The sequence below is a fragment of the Triticum aestivum genome, chromosome 7A (assembly GCF_018294505.1).
Source record: "Triticum aestivum cultivar Chinese Spring chromosome 7A, IWGSC CS RefSeq v2.1, whole genome shotgun sequence".
NCBI classification, from domain to species: domain Eukaryota; kingdom Viridiplantae; phylum Streptophyta; class Magnoliopsida; order Poales; family Poaceae; genus Triticum; species Triticum aestivum.
In genome coordinates, this window is record NC_057812.1 from 125,536,837 (window position 1) to 125,558,894 (window position 22,058).

General features: G+C 45.2%; 2 protein-coding genes and 1 long non-coding RNA gene across 4 annotated transcripts; 2 read left to right on the forward strand and 1 right to left on the reverse strand.

Moving 5' to 3' along the window:
* The first annotated feature begins 509 nt into the window (after positions 1-509).
* LOC123150789 (uncharacterized) lies at positions 510-5,868 on the forward strand. 2 transcript variants are annotated; one of them, XR_006475348.1, is made up of 7 exons: positions 510-1,053; positions 1,321-1,388; positions 1,512-1,608; positions 2,904-3,001; positions 3,323-3,468; positions 4,904-5,064; positions 5,180-5,868. It is a non-coding gene; the product is annotated as an uncharacterized lncRNA (long non-coding RNA). The 2 variants fall into 2 exon arrangements; XR_006475349.1 differs by having other exon boundaries at positions 3,323-5,064; positions 5,180-5,866.
* A 4,805-nt stretch (positions 5,869-10,673) lies between these two features.
* On the forward strand, positions 10,674-14,083 carry LOC123152205 (serine/threonine-protein phosphatase 7 long form homolog). The gene is made up of 7 exons (XM_044571812.1): positions 10,674-11,421; positions 11,504-12,106; positions 12,181-12,462; positions 12,546-12,751; positions 12,835-13,147; positions 13,232-13,330; positions 13,414-14,083. Exons 1-7 carry the CDS (start codon positions 11,311-11,313, stop codon positions 13,939-13,941), a joined length of 2,142 nt encoding a protein of 713 aa, XP_044427747.1. The 5' UTR covers positions 10,674-11,310; the 3' UTR covers positions 13,942-14,083.
* Positions 14,084-17,641: 3,558 nt separating this feature from the next.
* LOC123149433 (mechanosensitive ion channel protein 10) lies at positions 17,642-21,171 on the reverse strand. The gene is made up of 5 exons (XM_044569089.1): positions 19,583-21,171; positions 19,380-19,503; positions 18,739-19,032; positions 18,444-18,646; positions 17,642-18,222 (listed from the first exon to the last, which is right to left on the reverse strand). Exons 1-5 carry the CDS (start codon positions 20,908-20,910, stop codon positions 17,946-17,948), a joined length of 2,226 nt encoding a protein of 741 aa, XP_044425024.1. The 5' UTR covers positions 20,911-21,171; the 3' UTR covers positions 17,642-17,945.
* Between the last annotated feature and the right edge of the window lie 887 nt (positions 21,172-22,058).

The following is a 22,058-nucleotide window of genomic DNA, read 5'->3' on the forward strand; positions in this document are numbered from 1 at the left end:
CCCTCAAAAAAATTTATTTGAAGGCCCACAAGGGAACAAGAATGGGCTACCTGTCCGTTATCAAAAAGCCGGAGGAGACCTTGTCGCCTGAAATGACTAGGTCGGAGAGAGAAAATCGCCGGCACTGCCAATTCTCAACAACAAAAAAAGGCATGTCGTATCTCTACTCCTAATGGACGAGTTGGTTGAATAGTCCTCCCACTTTCGTCTGGTTTTTTTTCGTCCGGTTTATTTTCGTCTCACCTCCCACCACCACTCCCACGTTAATTTTTTCTTCTTCACACTTAAAACTGAATCGTGTCTGATACTCCTTCCATTTATTCGTGCTTGCTTTGGCAGGTGTAGATTTAATTCAATCATGTAAATATTTGGTAATTAAGAATTCAAAAATAATACCATATACAGGAGATCACCTTCCAAACAAATTACCTCCCTCTCCGATTTATTTCTCCCACCGATCTCCTTCCATACTTAGCTCCGCTCGGAAAAAAATACAACCGTCGAAGCCACCGATCTCTTTCCATACTTAGCTCCACCTTCGCTCCCTCCCACACACTTTTACGTAGCCCAAGAAATCCTCTCGCACGATCCTCGCAATAACTACAGAATATATCCTTCCCCAATTATCGCTTTCCTTGCCCGAGCGAGATCGTGGTCCCTTCTCCCCTCCTCCCTCCCACAGCTCGCTCAGGTTTTCTTCCGCTACACCTATCCTCTTCCGGCCTCTTCCTGGAGCCCTCGGCTTCGTGCTCGTAGGAATCGGAGGCGGTGACGCTCGACGTTGTCACGTCGAGGCTGGATCTAGGGGACAGGCAGGCGGCGCTCGTCACGGGAAGAGGAGCATGTAACTCATGGAGTCAAAGCTTGTGTGGGGCCGTTTGGCGACGCTCGACCGCGGCAGGGAGGCGAGGACGCGTGAACGCATATGTGCCTGCTCGCCGAGCGTCGCGACGTTGACGGGCTGGGGCTTGATGTCGAGGCCCTCCGCTTCCTGCACCTCTTCGTGTCGATGGCCAGAGGCACACACCGGTACTAGAAACACGATGGCCAGAGGTATACCGTTACTGGAAACACAATCCTGAATCTCTTCCGTGTATGTTCCCAAGGGTGTGTGTTTAGTTGTTTACCTCGTATCTTATCTTTGTCTATAGTCACCAATAGGATTAGAAGTCTGACTGCGCAGAATCTGTATTAAACAGTACATGCCCTTATTATTTCTAACATAAAATCTTGTTTTGTTGACAGTAAGCAACCACCTAATTTTAGGAAGTACCGTGTGGTGGCAAAAAAAACTGATATTCAAGACTTCGTTTTCTACAGATGATGATCCAAAATGCATAGAAACATGGGTAGAGATGGGAAACTGTGAAAGCGATGGGAACTATCTGGTACGAACAGTGTCATCATCTTATAATGCTTCATCTATGTACACCATAATGATGCATCTTACGTATCTATCTATTGTATCTGAAACCTTAATGCAATTAACTGTTGATTTTGCCCTACAACAGGAATACAGGATTGAGCGATCTAGCAGATACTTATGAACTTCTGAAGCTCGGTTGTTCAGATTATCATGGATGAGATGATAAGGAAGCGCCTGATATAGTAAGTGTCGATCTTCCGGTCTTGGCATTTTTAGATTCCTTGAGGTAGCTCAACAAATTTGCTGCAATGCTTTGTAGGATCATTTTGCAGATTTTACTGAAATGGTACCTGGTTTGAATTTGGTTATTTGCTCTATTTGTTTATTTATTTTCCTAGGAACAATCTGCTGTTACAAGCTTTGCTCTTAATTTTGATGTAAATCTCATGTTACCAGGTCCGCCATGACATGAATGCACCGTTGTCCCACTATTTCGTTACACCGCAGTACTCATATTTTACTAGCAATCAGCTAATCAGTGACTGCAGTGACGTTCCCATCATCATGGCTCTGCAAATAGGTGTCCGTGTAATTAAATTAGACATGGTGCTAAATTCTTCTAAAGATGATACTGATATTCTCCATCGAAGTACTGAATATGACTTCCATGGATAGTACTCATATTTATGCCTACCAATCTTTGTAAGTGTGGAACCTATATAATTCTCTTCGTATAAAATACTACTCCATCCATCTCAAAATACTAAAGTTGAACTCAACCAGCGATACTTATTTTGGGATGAATTGAGTACTATTTTGGGAAAGGCATCTAGCTGAGTTTTAATAAAACTCTTCAGATTTGTATGTTGAGATTGTCTTCAGCAAATAATATTTCTATGAGATGTAGATTAACGACAACTAACAAGGACTGCCATGATTAGAGCTACGATTTTGCCCCATGTTTTAGTATGCATTCTTGCAAGCAACAAAGGTAAGGACATTGGCATCATGTAGTTTCGGGTAGTGCATGGTTCTATTTAATTAGTTTTTTCACAAAATGGCTAATGGTGCTGGTTGATTAAATGTGTATGTGCATTGAACAAATTGGTCAGAACTGACAACATCATTAAATTCAGAAATTCTGATACAAATAAAGAAGGAGAACAAATGAGCTTCGTATGAATGAGAAAAGTGAGAATGAGCTTCGTATGAATGATGCATGACAAAGTTATCGTATTTACATGCCTGAGTACAGTATATCCTATACACAATATTGTATAGTTCAATGTTAAGTGAGTAAATATACATTTGACACCAACATGTTTGGAAATCCCAAGTCAATCTATTATTTATAACTAAAAAAATTGGTGATTACATGAAAGCATATATAATAAATTCAATTCATTTATCGAACATTTTCTGAACGGGATGTGGCTGCACCGAGATGGCCTGAGCAGGGGAGCACGACGACAATGCTGACACTCTCTCATTTGATTTCAGATTACTGTGCTCACTCCTATCTCTCGCTTGCTTGCAGGCTTTCAAAATTGAAGTTGGGTCGCCGAATTGAGGCCAAGGCCCATGTTGTTCTGCATTTTTACAGATGGTCTTCTGTGATCAAATTGGCGTCTCAATGTAAGGACTGAAGTGATATAGTTATCTTGTTTCAGTTGTTTGCTTTTGCTTATTGATAGAGATAATTATTCCCTATTCAGTAGAGATGCTGTCCAATGAGAGAGTGTCCATGGCGATTTTATCCCGTCCACCCAGCAGTATGAAACGAGCACACACATATGTGTTCTATTCCATCCACCTAAGTTTATGAATCGATCTTTCTTCAAGATATTTATGGAATTTCACCGGTTTCTATGATTTAGTGTTGTGTTGTCAATGTCATCAGGCTCTGGATGATTAGCATTCCACCAACTATATTCCATATATATATGTATTCTTCAGTTCAACAAGGATGCTGATATGATGATTGAGGAAATGAAGCTTAGAGTTGTCTACACATTGCCCAGTGGAAGCTCAGACAACAACGGAGTTACATCTTTGGCATACAGGAGCTTCAGGAACTTCAGGCAGGGCACTATGATTTCTCGGTGAGATTGGCTAGCTTTATGTTCTATGTAGGAAACATATGTTTTGCTAATAAATTTGTAGTGCAAAGGCTAACTGTATCTGCACAAGAGCCGAACCTGAAGAAGTTGAGGGCCCATGCAGCGATTTCAGAACCTAGGGAAAACTAGACTGACTGGTCTTCAAGAAATAAAGGGCAACAGTAAAAAATTATCCATTTATATTGAATTAGGAACAATCTTCTAGCACACACATCTGGTTTGACATTTTGACATTTATATGGATAGAAACATGAGCAGACGCCTACGACCAGACGCCATCGCTTCACACGGTCGCCTTTCGGCCATAAGATTCACCGGCGGGGTACTTGGAGCAGGGAGCCACGGATAGAAACTGACACACCTTATATGCATTATGCGGAACAATCGGTACTACTTGTTTTAGGAGTATGGTTCAAAAATTTGGTACCGACAATGATTAGGTTCCAACGATTCAGTAACCCTTATTTATATGCAGGATAAATTCAGTAGGAAAAGTAACCAACAGAATCTGGGTACAATAAAATGGAAACAAATTACTTCTAGCCCGAACATTAAATTCCAGCATAATTCTTTTGTGTCATTATGTGTGTCTGGGTGTAACATATGCAACTTTGAAGGTGACGCTGGCGAGGCATTACTATATCTTTCTAAGCTTCCACTCTGTGTTATTTTGTTTGTTCTGGAGATTCATAAATATTTCTATTTTCCGCTTCAGTATTCACTGAAAGGCTGGACTACGTTTACCTTTTGTTCTTTAAAATGGTAGTGTTTGTAATTCGTTTCCCGACATTTTGTGCATCTTCTCGATTCTGGTGGATTGAACTCATGTAAGCTAGCTTTGTAACATTTGGCTGCACGTATAAACTGATCTTAACACATCCGTTTGGACTTTTGATTTTATTTTGTCCTCGTAATTTGCAGATTCACATTTTCCCACCTTTTTGTTTGTTAGTAAAATACTTTAGAACTTATATACTAGCAATAGAATATTAGGACAAACTTTGGGTGGCACTAGGTGCAGCAAAAAATGGTGCCATGGCAGCGGAATTGGACTGACGCTACAGTTCCCACTTTTAAAGGTTCGGTTGACCTTTTCCATGTCATTTATCTTGTGATTGTAGCCCATTTCTTTTGTAAGTGATCAACATTAATACTTGGTTTTGTTACTCAAGGATGTTGGACACTGGTTAAGTATTACAGGCGGATTATGTTGGCTTAGTTTGCTACAATTTATGCCCGTTAAGAGAATAGTGGATACAACTATAATATCTATGTAGTGCATTTTTTAGTAATGTAGAAGCTTCTAAATTATTGACTGTGAGTATCTCACACAAACTTATCTACTTTTTCTATGCTTTGTGATTCTATCGTGCCCTATCTTTAGAAGTCACTCTGATTCAGTTAATTCAATGCCCAGCAATATCATCAATTCAACAAGCAGTTACTCGAAATTCCATCGCCCCAAATGGCATAGGATACCTCGGGCGTCCAACTTCTGGCATAAGTTTTTGTGCATTCAAAAATTTAGGAACCTGAACCACAAGGGCAAATGGAAGGCACCTTTGATCGGTAATCCAGGTAACCTCAGCTTCCCCACTACTATACATCCAGACTTCTGCCCGTTTATCTCTTCTGCTAAACTATAATATAGTGAAGCATCAAAGCTCATACGATTTTTCCCTTGTTTGTGCAGAGTACATGGATGATTCTTACACCTATGCTTTTGATAGGCTGATGCACATTGGCGTTGAGCCAAGGTAGGTTAGTGCTTCACAAGGACCAGCTCTAAGCATGACTTGTGCAGATATGGGAAAGAAGCCTAGGTAGGCCTCCTTTCTGAAGAAAAAATATATATGGGAAAGAAGACTAGATGAAAAATCTTGGGGAAGACTTTGGTGAAGAAGAACAAGGTGAATTTTATCTGTTCAACAAAATCAAGTTTGTTCCTGCACTTTGATGTTATGAATCACTGTGTAGTAAGCAGGAGTGCTTCTCAATCAATATTTTATATGTTTGTTAGAAATTGAAGAAACAAATATCTATCTGGCAGTCTATAATGGGTTTTGAGGCTGGTTCATTGCTACACATATAGTGGAGAGCTTCCTAAAAATTGGAGGGGACTTGTTGTAGCCTTATAATGTATTATCTCGGGTATTACATTTCTCATTCCATTTGCCAACATTTTGAATGAGTTTAAATGTTAGCACTCTTAGACAATTGACAATGTTTATTCAAAAGATTATACTGCAGTTCTACGTGAGTTTCTCATCATAATTCTTTAAATTTCAAATCAGATACAAGTGCAACAAAATATAGACATGACAAGCTACTGAGCTCTCACATTTGAATGCTAATGTTCCTTTGTAGACATGGGTTTATTACCATGGTGCTAGCATTAGGTTCAACCTTCTAAACTTTTTTTTGCTTTTCTTTGTTATTTCGTGTCTTCTTGCGGTCTATTTTCTATTATATAAAAAGTAGTATTTTTCCATTTAGCTTCTTCATGGTCAACAGGATTCACTAATAGCATGGGCTGGAATTCGTATTGGCTTTGTACAGAGGAATAGCAGTTTCATATTTCTCATACTTGCTTTCCATGTTATTCTGTTGCTGGCTCATAGTTTCACCAATTTACAGTAGCAGGCTTCCAGCTATCTTATGGTTCTATATTTTGTGCATTATTTATCTCTCATGCATAAGAAATTACGCTATAAAGAAAGTTGACTTTCAAGAAACAATTATTCCACAACACTTTACGTGGATTCTAAAATGAACATTGAATGTCAAGAAACATTTATTCTAGAAAGTTGCAGTTTGCTTAGGAAACATACAATTCTTGTTGTAAGTAATAGTACTACTGTAACAACTTTTTCGTATTTTTAATTTATATTGGGTGTTGTCATGGTAAGAGACACTTTTGTATTGTGCATATATTTCTTGCTATTTGTTTTCCATCTTGTTGAAGTTGGTAAAATATTTAGACGTCACCTACCCGAGTTTCTGAATGAATGTTGAAGTTTTGTTTGTTGATCTGATAATATGCTAGCCTAGCATCGAACATATTAAAAAATACCACTGAAATTAATGTATTGTGTAATCATGTACATATGTTTGCCTATTCTCTTGTTAGGTGGCATCAACTAAAGCAAGGCTTGGTTTATAAAATGGATGCAAAGCAATTAACATGTTGAATTTTACATGGGAGGAGGGGGTGCACTATATCCTCCATATGACTTTATTCACCAGTTGCTATGTATATTCCTGTTTCCTTTGGCAAGAAATGTATATTCACAGAACTCCTTAATTTGAAAACCATCATGTTGTTATATCTTGACACTTATGCTTGTGATATAATTCTTGTGTATTCTGAAGTTAAAACACACACAGTACAAACGCCGATGTTTACAAACAGGTACACACACTCATCCTTATGAACGCATGCATGCACACTCTACCCATATGAGCACCTCCAAGATACTGAGCCAGTTGGTCTTGAGATTATCGACAAAAACATCGCCCACATGACAATCGTCACTGTTTTCAAATGTATGTGACAATGAGAGAATATTAACGTGAGGTGTTTATTGAATTCATGCTCCAGCCAATTCATCAAAAAATCTGAACTGATGAAGCGAGATGGACAATATATTTCAACTAAATGTAATGCACTATCACGTTTAGGCTTATTTAGTGCTTACATGTGTGATCGATATAGAACGTAGGATCTTCTATTTTAATACTGCGTTGGTGGGGTCTTGAATTCAAAAGACCTCTTGGCTTGTATACCATATTGATTCATGCTTCAGCCAACTTATTCAAAAGTTTGAACTAATGAAGAGAAATGGGCAATATATTTCAACTAAATGTAATGTACTATCATCCGTTGATGGAAAGGATATGAACAATGAAAGAGAAGAGAGATGACTATGTGATAGCAAGGTCGGAGGTGAGGTCCAAGGTTTGTCAGAAAATAGGAGGCAGCTAGGGAGAATTAACATTTTTTTTATTTTTTTTGCGGGAGAATGCACATGATGTCACGTCTTGTTGCGATGGTGAATATGGAGGAAATGGAAAGGAACGAGATATGAAATGTTACCTTATGTCTTCCAACAATCTTGGTATATATCTAAAAGTATATATTACCTGTATATGTAGAAAAGTTGAGGGACAACATTTTCGTGGAGAAGATAAAAGATGACCACAACTTATGCTTTTGGACTCATCTATATTTCTCTTGTGCCCGTAGCAACGCACGGGCATTCTACTAGTTCCTATGATTTTATACTACAACGGAAGCAAACAAGCAGCTCCTGAGCTAGCAACGGGCGACAAATCCGAGGAGCTCCGGCAAGGGGCGGCATGGGCCGCATTCGTATATAAGCAAGCATCCATCAGAAGGTCAGAACCACATCCATCTCCGAGATTCAAGCACTCCTTCCTTTCACTGACCGTCCGATCGATCCTTTCGCTGAAATGGCCGGCGCGGACCCCACGAGGACGTCGTGGCCGGAGGTGGTGGGCATCCCGGCGACGCCGGCGGTGATGAAGATCAACCACGACAGGTCCGACGTGGCCATCGAGGTCCTCCCGGACGGCGTCAAGGTGCCCAAGGGTTTCAACGCCAAGCGCGTGCGCGTCTTCTTCGACGCCAAGGAGTCCCAGGGCCTCGTCATCAGGACCCCCGTCGTCGGCTAGCCGGCCGGCCGGCGCGCGGCCGCGCTTGGTGCTGCCGATCTGAATAATGTTGCTACCCTTCAGTTGTGTTCCCTAGTGCATGCTTGATGCAGAAGTACCGTCTTCCATGCTTTGTTGACCAGCTTAACTGGCTTGCCTATGTTTGTCTCGATTGTGTTTGGACGCGAATCAGCGATAAACCTTTACTTCCGTAACTACTCCACAGACCACAGTAAATGACGTGAGTTGAAAGTTGAAATTCGAAATGTAGTTGAAAGAATGCAGTGTAGATACGCTATTTTTTTAAAAAAAAAAGGAGGATGACCCCCGGCCTCTGCATCTAGACGACGCATATAGCCGTTTTATTAATTATTCATCAAGACCTTACAAAATAATACATCAATAAGTTTGAAGTCATCATCTTGATAACATCTATCGCTACTCTTATTTACTTGATGAATGAGTGCAGATTGTCTCAGCCGTATACCCAAACCTCACATCAAAGACTAACATTAAAGTCGGAGGCCCCAACCAAGTCACAATGCCAGGTCTGAGGCACACACCGATCCGGCACACTCTTAACGGGCACCACATGCGTCCGCTGCAGAGACCGTCACCATCGTCTTCTACCGATCAATCTTCAGAGCAGGTACTAACACATCAACCTTACCAGGCCTGCCGTCAACGCCACCATGACGTCAAACAGCGCCCCCGCCCTGTGCGAGTCCATCACCTCACCTCCGTCACCGAGACCCGGCTACGCAATGCTGCAGAGACTCACTGTCGTCGATGCGGTAGATGTACACCGCTCCACTCCTTGCGTCCTTCATCCAGCAGCTGCTCCAAAACAATGCCCTTATGAGGGAGAGCGACACTGAGAGCGCCGCCATCGTCCAATTCGGGATACCCAGATCTGAGGTTTCCCTCGGAACAGCGCGAGTGGATAGAAGATGGCTGCAATGGCGATGCCTTCAACAAAGTAACGCGCGTAGATGCTGCCGTCTCTTGCCATGACCGTAGTCAGAGCTCCATTTTCACCGGCAGCCACGCCTCCTCAACTTGCCGCCGGGACTAGCCGTGGGATCTAGAGATCTACCACAACCAGCCGGCCGACCACCTCCGATGGAGGAGGAGGCCACCACCGCCACACCTGGGGGCGGAGCCTCCGACTTACTCATGTTGCGGGACTACCCCGGAAACACGCAAGCTGACGTTGAGATGTAGCCGGTACAACGGTTTGGGTGGCTGCCCGTCTGAACCCATCAGGACCTAGATCAGGCGCGTCCACCGCCACCACCACCCGCTGACCTTGACCGTCCGCCGTCAAGGGTCGCATATCCTGGCCGTTGCCTCCCCGCAACACTAACGGTGCGGAACACCGCCGTCTCGATCTGATCTATGGCCGAGTAGATCCGCTGCCGCTGCCATGCCACGCGGCACTGGCGGAGCCACGGCAAGACCAAATGGGCCGTGGCCCGCCCAGCTTTCTGGAGTTTCTACTTATGGGCCTTGGAACATCAGCCCATAAGATGTTTCCTTCTGTTTGGCCAGGCCAGCCCGCCCAACAAGGAGCTTGAAGCTCCGTCATTGCATGCGAGCTTTGCCCGGCAACACCCTCAGCAGCGCCGGTGTGAGGGAGGAGCTTGGAGCGGAGGAGGCCTCGAGCCGGCCGGCGGGGGCTGCCCCGGTGCAGCCACACAGGAGGAGTAGTAATAATATACAGTTGAAAAAACGGTGTGGTCGGAAAAAAAACATAGTTACAAAATTGTTGTTGAAAATAGCATCATGAAACGCTTGATACAGTTGAAGCGCGTGAAAAATACAGCTAAAACACACGATGTAGAGTTAAAGAAGATGCACTAGAAACTACTCCCTCCGTTCCTAAATACTTGTCTTTCTAAGCATTTCAACAAGTGACTACTCCCTCCGTTCCAAATTACTTGCCGCAGGTATGGATGCATCTAGATGTATTTTAGTTCTAGATAAATTCATTTCTGTGACGAGTAATTTAGAATGGAGGGAGTACATACGGAGCAAAATGAGTGAATCTACACTCTAAAATATGTCTACATACATCCGTATGTAGTAGTCTTTTGAAATGTCTAAAAAGATAAATATTTAGGAACGGAGGGAGTACATTGTTGTCAACTGCGCGATACTTTCTTGGACAAAATTACTGTTCTGACCCTTAAGGCAAACTAAATCCCGATTTGACCTCGTTCCAAAAAAAATTTCGTTTCTGACCTTTTTCGGTGACGCCAAGGTCCCTGGCGTCTGGGTTACGAAGCAGACGCCACGGTCCCTGGCGTCTGGCCCCTGGCCCGCACTGCCCGCCTGCCCGTTGACCTGCTGACGTGGCAAAGGGGCCAGACGCCAGGGTCCCTGGCGTCTGGCCCCGGTAAGTGGATAACCGCGCGGGCCAGCCCACCCATCCCCATCTTTCTCCTGGCGGCGCACGACGAACAGAGGGCTCTGTTCTTCGCCCCTTCTCTCCCTCCCACCACCACCCCCTTGATCTACTCCATCAACCCCTCAAACTCACAGATCGGACCCCCCCAAGCTTCTTTGAGGTATTCTCCCCCATTCCCTCCAATTTTTTTTTGTTTTCCCCTCTTTGGTTGGATGCATTATTCAACACTAGGTGATGTTAGATGAGTAGATGGTTTCTTATTTTTAGAAAATTTTGTGTAGTTGATAGATGATTAGGTATGCAGTAGATGATGTGTAGTTGAACATGTAGGTAAAATCAATTCGGTTTTGTGTATATGTTGTCCATAGGATTTTTTTTTGAATTAAGAGGGGTGATGAATATATGATTTGTGTATGTAAAATAGACTTTGGCATACTATATTTGGTTTGATAGATGATGTGTGTATGTGTAGATAATCCTATTGTTGGCATACTATTGTTGGCAAAAAAATTTATGCAAAAGAGATGATGAAATTTTCTTATTGTGTGTGACATGATTTGTTCAATAGAATGGCGGATGATGATAATGAAATATATTTGATGGTGAAATTTGGTACTCTAGATGATATGTGTGCATATGTAGAAGAAAGAAATGATGTGGTTATGTTTGAGAAGAATGGTGTTTTCATATGGAATAAACTTGGAGAAGGAAATTGTTTGATATTGTTCATGTATTCATAGATGTTTGTGAAATTTTTTTGTAGGATGGCGGATGGTGATGGACCTTGGTATGACGGATTAATCGATGAGTGGGATAAGGAGCATCGTGCTCGTGCCATTGAAAATGGACAGGTAAGAAGCAAGACTGGGTCAATTTTCGTTGTTTCTCATTTGTGTTCTTGTATTGATTATTAAAACATCACTTTATTTGCAGGTTGTAGTTGCTATGCGCATGAGGGGTCATTCCGCTGATGACTTTGATTACGACCCGCGGTATGAGCCTTACATTCGGAGATTGGGTCTTCTCCCATTCGTGTTGCAGTTTAAGCGACGCGCTCCGCCGGTGAACCACGCGGCGCTGACCGCACTTGTGGATCGTTGGAGGCCGGAGACTCACTCCTTCCACCTTCCATGTGGGGAGATGACGATGACCCTACAGGACATGGCTATGATAAGCGGCCTTCCTATCAATGGACAAGCTGTTACCGGTCGTGTCAGCGTGGGTAATTGGCGAGAACGGACTGCCGATTTAATTGGCGTTCAGCCCGAGGGCCCTCAGGAAGGCAAGGCCGATACAGCGAAAGTGAGGCATTCTTGGCTAAAACTGGTCAGAGGAAACACCAACCCGTGCCCTCAGGATGCCAATGACGTGGTTGTGCAGCAGTACGCGCGGGCCTATCTTTGGTATGTACTAACCAAGGTAGTCTTCTCAGATGCAACCGGGAACTCAGCCCTCTGGATGTTCTTGGAGCCACTTAATAACTGGGATACCCAGTATAGCTGGGGTTCGGCCGCACTAGCATACTTGTATCGTCAGGTAAGAGATATTTGCAACCAATTATTTTGCATTTGTCATGCGCCTCCATATCTAACATGTTTGTTTGATTGCAGCTTGACTTGGCGTGTCGGAGGAAGGGAGGTACATCCTCATTGTCTGGGTTTGTTTGGAGCCTATCCGTGTGGATGTGGGAGCGGATCCCGGTTGGACGGCCCGATTTGAAGAACCCCCTCATGGCAAACCCACGGGGTAATCATGACGGGTTGCATGATGATGATCCATATCGGCGCCCTACGCTTGCTTACTATTGGGAACAAGTGACAGTGTACACAGGAAGCTCGCATGTGCGATACAAGTGCTATATGAACGAGCTGGACACCTTGACTGCTGAGCAGGTTATGAGAAGTTCGATGAGATAAAATTTAGTCAAGAATGAAACTTATGTATGTAGCTAACAATGTATCTCTTTGTTTTGCAGGTACATTGGTTGCCTTATGTGGAAGATCGTGACTTTGATCTTAATGAGATGTGCACGCGTGATAGCCATCTTTGGCGGGCGAGGTGCCCAATGATATGCTTCTTCGCAGTCGAGTGGCACTTTGTAGACCGTGTGGCAAGACAATTTGGAAAAAGACAAGGTATTCCAATTGAGGAGAGCAAGGAGGAAATGCTATCTCTGCATCGGTAAGCAAGCATGCCTTGAGTATGTAGTAGAGCATTGAATAAGTCAGTGTTTGCTAATGCTTTGTCCCGTGCATCATTTGTAGGTTCGATCGAAGGAACAATCAGGATATATCGGATTGGGCAAACAAACACCGTGCGTGGATAGAAATTTGGAATCAAAGAGACACGTTAGTGCAATCAGAGAATAGACCTCACAATCAGTCAGCATATCAGAAGTATCAAGTGTGGTATGCGGATCGTTACCGGTTAAAGCTGAAGCCAGGTTGGACTCACGAGGAGTGGTCGGAGTTGGTGTCTGAAGACCCGGAGACTGCAGAAGGTTATCATACCTTCAACACGGCTGTGAGAGACACCAGAGGGGCTCATGTTGACTACGCACCGATGCATGACGAAATGGTAGTCTGTTTGACCTATTCTAACATACTTGCATCATGTTGTCTTCTTTCAAATACATAAGTTTGGTGTGTTCATGAATTGCAGGGCAGAGAGTTGCTTCTGTGCGTCAACGATGCCAATGTTGCACTGAGTCATCCACCTGGTGGTGCATTATCTGAGAGGACTCTTAGGAGCACGATGGAGGTTAGTCGCAATATATTATAAAAGTTTTTTTCGCGGATTAGTTATTTGCATCTCATATCATAGCATATTTTGTGTTGTCGCAGAAGTTCAAGAAGCGGTTCCATAAGATGGCAGCTATGCTTTCTTGCCATGGTGCTCAGTCCAGTGACGTGTATGCACCAGGTAGCCGCGCCGCCAGAGCTAATAAACGGCGTTATGTCCAGAACGAAGAGGACATAGAGGAGGAGGTCAATGAAGAGGAGCCAGCACATCAAGAGGAGCCAACACATCATGATGAGCATGAGTATGATGCAACACATCAAGAGGATCATGAGTATGATGTTGATGCTCCACAACCATCACAGGTTACACAACCGACACAAGGCAATGCCCGCTCTAGAAAAGGCAAAGCAATAGCTAAGACACCGGGCCAGAAAGGTAGAAAGAAGATATGGAACACTCAATTCCATAGTCCGGAGTATCCTCATCAATTTATGCCTGCGGGAATGCAAAGATATAAGTCCAACATTGATGCAGAGGCGGAGGAGGCTAGCGAAGAGGAGGAGCATGAGGCTAGCGAAGAGGAGGAGCATACACTTGCAGATATCGTGAAGAGAGGAAGGAAGAAGTGAGCTTGTTGTAGTTTGTTTCAATGAGCTTGTTCTAGTTTGTTTCGACGAACCTGGTGTAGTCTCTTTCCATGAACTTGTTGTCGTTTCTTTCCATGAACTTGTTGCCGTTCGAATTAAGTTGTACCGGATTCGTGAAGTTGCTATGAATGTTTGACATGAAATGATGTGATTTATGGTAATTGTTGTTTCCTGTGATTTAGTCATTTAAATGAATGTTTATATGAATGTTTGACATGAATGATGAAATCTGTATTTAGTCATTTATATGCACAGGGAGCCAGACGCCAGGATCCTTGGCGTCTGGCTGTAAGTCAGGGGACCAGACGCCAGGGTCCTTGGCGTCTGGATGTATGTCAGGGGACCAAACGCCAGGGTCCTTGGCGTCTGGCAGTCTACTGACACCAGAAACAGGGTAAAGCAGGGGAGCCAGACGCCAGGGTCCTTGGCGTCTGGTCCTGGTGCAGACAATACTTGCTTTTTCACTTGTAGTTTTGTCTTTTCACTTGTAGTTTCGAATAACATACATACATAAGCATTGCATAGTCTTTTCATAACACTATAGTTGACAAATGACAAACATAGTTCAAATTACAAACTTAGTTCATGACCACGATGGTCTACGATACAATTCGAATGACATAGCAAATTACAAACATAGTTCAAATTACACAAATAGTCTCGAATGACATAAGTAGTTCATGACCACGATGGTTGAAACGACATGAACATCACATATAACTCGGTTTCCTGTAGCAATGCAAGTCAACAACCCTTTTCCATTTCCATTCTTCCAGCATTTCTTGAATCTTGTCATCATCAGTTATGTCAACCAATTTTCTTTCCCCGGGGCCATCTGACTTCCTCCTGCTGACGTAGTACACAAAATCCTCTTCCTTCAACCCTTGCTTCAACATGAATTTAGTCTTCAACCAATCGAAAGTGAGGTCCACTTGACTAACTTGCACAATACATGGAGACAAGCCATGCACATGAACAACAGGGCTAAGCACCCGGGTTCCTATGTGCAATGGCGGCCAACAACCTTGGGAGTTGGTTGTATGCTTCTTCATAACCACCGTACAACATCCTAATAGCATTTGCCTTTGCCTTCCATGCCTTCCCATACTTGACTTCATAACCAAATTGTTTTTCACCGTCTGCATGAGAAACCTCACTTTCACAGTGGGATCAAAGGCTATGTCTTTCATCCATTTGTATCCAAGATACTCAGATGTGAGTTGACGGTGTGTCTTTCTAAGTCGTTTCGATGGCGGTTTGCATCTATGAGTGGTATCACAACTTGTTAACACCCATTCTTCGGTTTCTTTAAGCTTTCTTGCACGAACCTTCCATGTGCATTCCTTTTGCTCACACACCACGGTGTAACGCAATTTCATGTCGGAGTGCTCAACATAAATTGGCCTATGGTTTCGCATGGCATAGTCAGCCAACCAAAACTTCAGCATAGGCAAGCTCAGAAACTTCAATCCTTTCTTCAAATAAGCATTCTCGTCCTCATTCTCCACCCTTGGTTCTCCTGGATCCGGGCATGGTGTTGGCTCAATCGCCGTCATTCTCATTCCACCGTCAACAACAGCTTTATGGGCAAGGCCGAGATCTTTAAATAAGTGAGTTCTTTTTTGTAAGCCCGTCAGCTCAAAGTGGATTTGGTTCTCCTCCTTTGTGAATCCATCCTCGTCCAACTGTTCAACTGGACCCTCGTCATCCGAGTCATACGCATATTGACGCCTAAAAGGCAAGTCACGATCCATGTCCTTTTGCGCTATGTACACATCCAAGTCACCAACATCATTGCCATGAAACCCTTCCTCTTGCTCTTCGTCGTCATCATAAGCATCTTCATCCTCTTGAATTACTCCGTCACTAGCAATCACCTCAACTTCATTTGCTTGGCTAGTTGGTGGTTGGCTAGAAGCATTGGGGGCATACAACTCAACCTCATTTGCTTGGCTAGTTGGTGGTTGGCTAGAAGCATTGGGGGCATACAACTCAACCTCATTTGCTTTGATAGTTGGTACACGGGGACATGGTGGGGGATAAACATTGGGGGCATCAACCACAACCCTATGCTCAACAAGTGGCACCATTGTCCTCTCGCTCATGTCATCCATTGGGGAAGAGACATGCCGGTTCAAATCAAAGGTAAACCGAGGAGATTCAGTGGTGGCAAACAATTCAAGTGACTTGTCTTCCGATTGGGATACTTTTTCCTTGTATACATCCCAATGCAAATCCGAGGTGATAGGCATACTTTTCAAGCGAGATTTGGCTCCAACTCCAACATCATACCTTCCTATTAACTTAACATCAACATTGGTGTCCATCCACTTCAAGACTTGTCTCACTTTTGCAACAACATCCTCATAGCTAGGGCTTCTATCAAAAACCAATGGTTCCTCACCCGTGTCGGCATTGTTACTCAAGAATGCCTCCTTGTCAATGTAATGAACATTAACAAGTCTCTCCATCTAAAAATTACATGAATGCATTTAAGACCTCAATGAGAATTGGTGTTTATCCAAATACATCTTATTATATCCAAATCATATCAACACTAAATTATTGGTGATGTCCACAAAAGTATCACTAATCACTAATTAACACACTAAGCAAAGTTAACCCTAATCACTAACTAACCCTAACCCCCAATCTTTCTACTCAACAAACATATATTCCTACTACACACCATGCATAGCACTATATTATCAAAGTTAACCAAGCCATTCACACTAACATAAGGGGGAGAAAACATGAACTAGGGTTCCACCAACATGTATAAAATGCAACCAAAAGGACAAGACTTAACAAAAAATAATTGGATGATTTGGGAGAGATTAACAAGAGCAACAAAGTGATGGAAAGATCCACCTAAGGGATGTACCTTTTGGAGAGGATTTGAGGGGGAGCTTGAGGGGTGAGAGAGAGTGGGGAGGCAGCAGCTCTTCTTCAAGCTCGGGCTGGATTGGGGAAAGTGTGTGGGGTGGGACCCACACACTCTCCCGGTGGGGTTATCCACTTACCGGGGCCAGACGCCAGGGTCCCTGGCGTCTGGCCCCTTTGCCACGTCAGCAGGTCAACGGGCAGGCGGGCAGTGCGGGCCAGGGGCCAGACGCCAGGGACCCGTGGCGTCTGCTTCGTAACCCAGACGCCAGGGACCTTGGCGTCACCGAAAAAGGTCAGAAACGAAAAAAAATTCGGAACGAGGTCAAATCGGGATTTAGTTTGCCTTAAGGGTCAGAACAGTAATTTTGTCCTACTTTCTTCCACATTACTACTTTATATGACAACGAAACGGAAAACCTATCGTGCTCGGGCAAGTGTTCGCTCTCTCGTGGGAGAAAACCCCATTAAGGCCCCTCTTTATAGAAAGCAAAGGTACTGAAACAAGCATCCACCAAGTTCAGCGCAGGCAGGCGCAGATCACACTCAACGCGCACATGACGAAGGGAGTACAACTTCAGCCAAGGCAACCAGCACACGCAGATGCAGATCACAACAGAGCGCACAGAGCACATGACACGCCGTGCTCTAGCTGTGCCCTACATGAAAATCTACCAACTAATGGCATGACGTGCAAAGTCAGAAACTTCTGCACCATACACAGATCACTCAAACTTCCTTGTACAATGCCACAAAGGCACTTCTGGTTGAGTCGCTCTTTCAAGCTCAGCATCAGAAATGGCGAATGATCTCAAATGTTATAACAAGATGAGATGCAACAATAAGTCCATCCATAACCTCCCCCATCGCGACCAACGATGAGCGACAATACTTGGTCCAAATTCTCAGTTCAAACCATACACTGCTGACGGTGACACACAATTATCCAGTGATCCAGTACAGATAAACGCAACTCGCAAAACGCAAAGCATGTACAGGGATGATAAAAGCTCCAGTACAAACTGCAAAACTAAACTAGCCATCAGTCGTCAATCTCCGTGGCATCGACCGTGGGATCATCAGTTGTTAATCTTCCCCACGCTCTACCTGCCTTGAGAAACATTCACGGGCAGCGGGTTTGTGCCGACATAGCTAAGCTCGACCTTTTGAGGCAGAAGCTGGTAGCTGATGGACATCTCCTCGAATATCTTCTTCAGCTCCATCACAAGCTCGGACCTCCTGATGCTCTTCTCCCGGATATTCTGGAAGTTCATCGTGTGCTGGGCGCACAGGGCCATGTTGATCTTGTTCACGTCCAAGATGTCCTTCAGGTTTACCGTGTGGATAGGGTGCCACCGTGTAGGTTTGCTCTCCAAGTACCTGAAACCCCAGAGAACCATGACAATTGATCACATGGAAGAAATAAAAAATGAAGCCAAGTTTGAATGATTCGTCCACTATTCACATGATATGCAGACCTGTTTGTTCATACATGTCTCGATTAAGTTAAGTCAGATAAGTTATATATGGATTGGCGATAGAGAACTATGTCTATAATAAGACGCGGTAAATTAAACACAGAATAAGCTTAAGAATAATACCCTTTAATTCTGGATTTCAAAGCTGCGATGCTCTCCATTGAAGTTTTAACATCAATAGCGAAGTCGATGGTGTCGTACATGTCAGGGCTTCGGTAGAAGTTGCTGATTGGCATTGTGGACAATGCAGAGTTTGGATAATATACCTTCTCATTGTCATTCTTCAGGAAAACAGTGGTTAATATATTCATTTCTTCGACAACCATCTATTATCAATATAGACACATGTCAGCATCAGAATTCAACATCAGAAGATCAGTGAAAAGGGGAACTGAAAAAAGGGTAGCATAGAAGTAACCTGTATTCCATCGATGACACAGCGGTCCCCAACATCAAACGGATGCATGATGAAAACAAATATGAGGGCCTCAAATACAGTCTTGCAGGCATTTCCAAATATGAAGACCACAACAAGAAGCTGGGATGAGATGACAACAAGGATCTTGGTCGTGGCGATGCCCATCAACAACAGAGTGATAATGATGATTATAATGAGTACTAGAATTCTGATGAGGCTGTGAAGTTGGCTGACTGCGGTTTTTGTGTCATTCAGAGAATGCGCTAGTGACTTGCGGTCCAGGTATGCACTTACCTGCAGTAAATAATGATCAAGCAAGGAAACAAAAAATATTCATATACATACAGAACTTTATCAACGTCGAAGCATCAAAATGTGGCATATACAGCAGCTTTTGCAGTTTTGCAGGAGTATGTATTCTTTCCTTTCTCAAGAAGTTAAATGATTTATACCAGGGAAAAAATAAGACTTGTTTAGAGACTAAAGAATCTATACATGATTATGACTGCTGCAACTGTAGTCAAACTGAAACACAAAACGGGAAACACTTGAATCAATCTACATCATAGGATAATTGCCCCTTATAACTTCTGAAATATTTTTTAGATGGAAATTGTGGCTGAGTTTAAAATTTCCATTACCACCCAATTTTTCAGAGCAGATCTTTTTATCTTCCCCGTCTCTGATGCCCCTTCAAACATCGGAAGCACCAAGGCTGCCTCCTCCCTGTTGAAAAATCTCAGCAAATCCAGCTCCTCAATGTGCCTGCACAAATGAACTATGGTCAATGGCACATATGGAAATATGTTTTCAGAGAAGAACAGGCAACAATCGTGATCCTCACTTGTAGCCCTGCCTTGCAACATTTTTGAAAATGGCATCGGCTGCTGCCTTTGCCTCCCACTCGCTATTTATCTCCTTATCTTTTTGCTCCGTTTCATCAAACTCATGAAAGCTCTCAATACTTTGAGATATTGTTGAAAGCCTTGAGCTTCGGATTGCCGTGATGAGCCCTTTCATCGTCCAAGCTGAGATCCTCTCCTGCTTCATCTTCCTCAGTTTCACGGCATCGATCACCTTGGGCGTTCCTTTATCATCCTTCGTCCTGCTCAAGCTCACACGCCCACTTGGCTCCCGCCCAACATTCTCCGCTAGCTCCATCAATGGAGGGCCCGAGAGCGTCTGCAGCACGTACTGGTGGAACAGGCTCTCCTGGATCCGGTCAAAGAAGGCCTTCCGGTGGAAGGTGGACGCGATGGCCTTCATGATGAATGTCTTGACCACCCAGATGACTGACGCGATGAGCACGGAGGCGAGGAATCTGGAGACGTAGTTGAGGATCCTGGCGGTCTTGGCCGTGCGGCCCAGCTGCTCCTGGTCGAAGAGCTGAGACCAGGCGATGAGCACGAGACCGATCCAGAGGCAGGCCTGCACGCTGTTCTTGAGCCCGAAGACGAAGTAGAGCACCTTGTTGCGGAGCAGGAAGTTGCGCTCGATGAGGAAGACGACGAAGGCGATGACCCAGTGGCTGACGAGGTGGCCGGAGAAGACGGTGATGACCATGACGCACCACTTCCAGATCTCCAGCCCCCACACGAAGTGGCCCTTGAGCGGGCGCGCCACGAGGCTGACGACGAGCAGCGCGAGGAAGAGGACGAGCACGGCGAGCTCGAGCGAGATGCAGGCCCTGCGGCGGCACTTGGCCGCCGTGGCGGCGGTGGGCGCGCCGCCCTTGCGGAAGACGTCGTCGTCGTCGTCGCCCTCGCCCGGGGTCTGCGGGGTGGAGGCGGGGCGCGGGGTCTGGGCGGTGGAGGCCGGGTGCGCCGGGGACGGGTGGGAGGAGGGGGCGGTAGGGGTCGGCGGCTCCACGAAGCGGGATTTGGGCTTGGAGAGCGAGGAGCGGCGGCGGAGCAGCGCGCCCTGGGCGGGGGCCAGGGGCGGCCGCGCGGGGCTCTGCGGCGGCTTCTCGGGGTTCGGCAGATGCGGGCGCGGCGGGGCCGCCGCCGAGGTCGGCGTCGGCGGCGGCGGCTTCTCGGGGTTTGGCGGGGTTTTGGGCGCGTCGGCCGCCGTGGCCCGCTGCTGCTGCGGCTGCTCGGGCGGCATGATGAGGACGACGTCGCCATTGGCGCCGGCCGGGGGCTTCGGATTGGCGTTGGCGTTGGACGGATCCATGGGTGCGCCGCCGCCGCCGCCGCTTGCGCGCGCGCGGCGGTGGGCGCAGCTGGGGTGCTGGTGGGCTGGGGCTTGGGGTGTAGGCTGGAAGTGGAAGGAAGCTGTGGTGCGGCGGCGGCGGCGGCGGCGGAGGAGGGGAGGAGGAGGTCAGGGAATGGGAGGAGTGTTGCGGCGGTGCGAGTGCGAGGGCGAGTGGCTTTTGCTGCTGGGGTGGCGGAGTGTGGGAACGGAACGGAAGAGACCGAGGGGCGACGGGCGGTGGCCGTTTCGTTCTCGAAATTCGGGCTTAAAGACGGGGGGTGGGGAACGAAGCCGGTGCGCGGCGCACCTCGCGGGCCCGGGTTTCACTCGTCCGTCCAGTCGTCGTGCCGTCCACACCCCTTTGCCCTAGGAGCGTGTCTCTCTCTTTTCCGAGAGACAAACTTTGCCTAAGTCTCACTTCTCATGATTACGTAGATCGGTAAATCTCAGTTGACCGAGACTTAAAGTTAAGTCGATATCATAGCCGTAAGGTCTTAGTACATGAACTTGAATACTCGTGCAAAATTCTCTTTTAAAAATTGTCTTCTTCCTTTTCTATGTGATATGTCACTTGCAGTGGCGGAGACAAAGGGGGGCGAGCAGGGGCCTGGCCCCCCCTATCGATCGAGCAAACGTTGAGCAGGTTGTTTGTAATTAGCCATAACAAATGTGATTACGTGTACTTGCCCCCCCCCCCCATCTCTCAACTGTATTGCAGAAAAAAGAAAAAGGCCCATAAGGAAGCCCACTCATGACTGGATGTTTCCATCGGCTGCTACTAGCCCTAGCGTTTCTCAGAAAGAAAAAAAAACTTGCTAGCCCTAGCCCTAGCGTCTAGTGCGGTACCTTTCCCGTGATTATGAATGTCTTGGGCCGCAGCCGCCCTTCTCCCTCTGTCGCCTGTTGCCGCCTTATCGCAATCAATTTAAATCGTACGATGGTGTCGCAACGGCGACCTAGCAATCCATATGGCTGCACTCATCTCCAGCCAACGAATTAGGCAACTACGGAACTACCCAAGGTTAGCACTGTGTATTACGGTCTACCACTACTAATCTCTCTCAGTTTTGATCTTGTACGTGTCAAAAATATTAATGAGATTTTTTTTCTGTTATCTGACATGTGAT

What these genes read in the sequence shown, in the direction of transcription:
- LOC123152205 (XM_044571812.1), top strand. Translation starts at nt 11,311, where the DNA reads ATGTTTGTGAAATTTTTTTGTAGGATGGCGGATGGTGATGGACCTTGG. An exon ending in TAGCATACTTGTATCGTCAG is followed by an intron (nt 12,107 to 12,180) that starts GTAAGAGATATT and finishes GTTTGATTGCAG; the next exon opens with CTTGACTTGGCGTGTCGGAG. An exon ending in ACACCTTGACTGCTGAGCAG is followed by an intron (nt 12,463 to 12,545) that starts GTTATGAGAAGT and finishes TTTGTTTTGCAG; the next exon opens with GTACATTGGTTGCCTTATGT.
- LOC123149433 (XM_044569089.1), bottom strand. Translation starts at nt 20,910, where the DNA reads ATGGATCCGTCCAACGCCAACGCCAATCCGAAGCCCCCGGCCGGCGCC. An exon ending in CTGCTCTGAAAAATTGGGTG is followed by an intron (nt 19,033 to 19,379) that starts GTAATGGAAATT and finishes TATTTACTGCAG; the next exon opens with GTAAGTGCATACCTGGACCG. An exon ending in TTGAAATCCAGAATTAAAGG is followed by an intron (nt 18,223 to 18,443) that starts GTATTATTCTTA and finishes CTGGGGTTTCAG; the next exon opens with GTACTTGGAGAGCAAACCTA.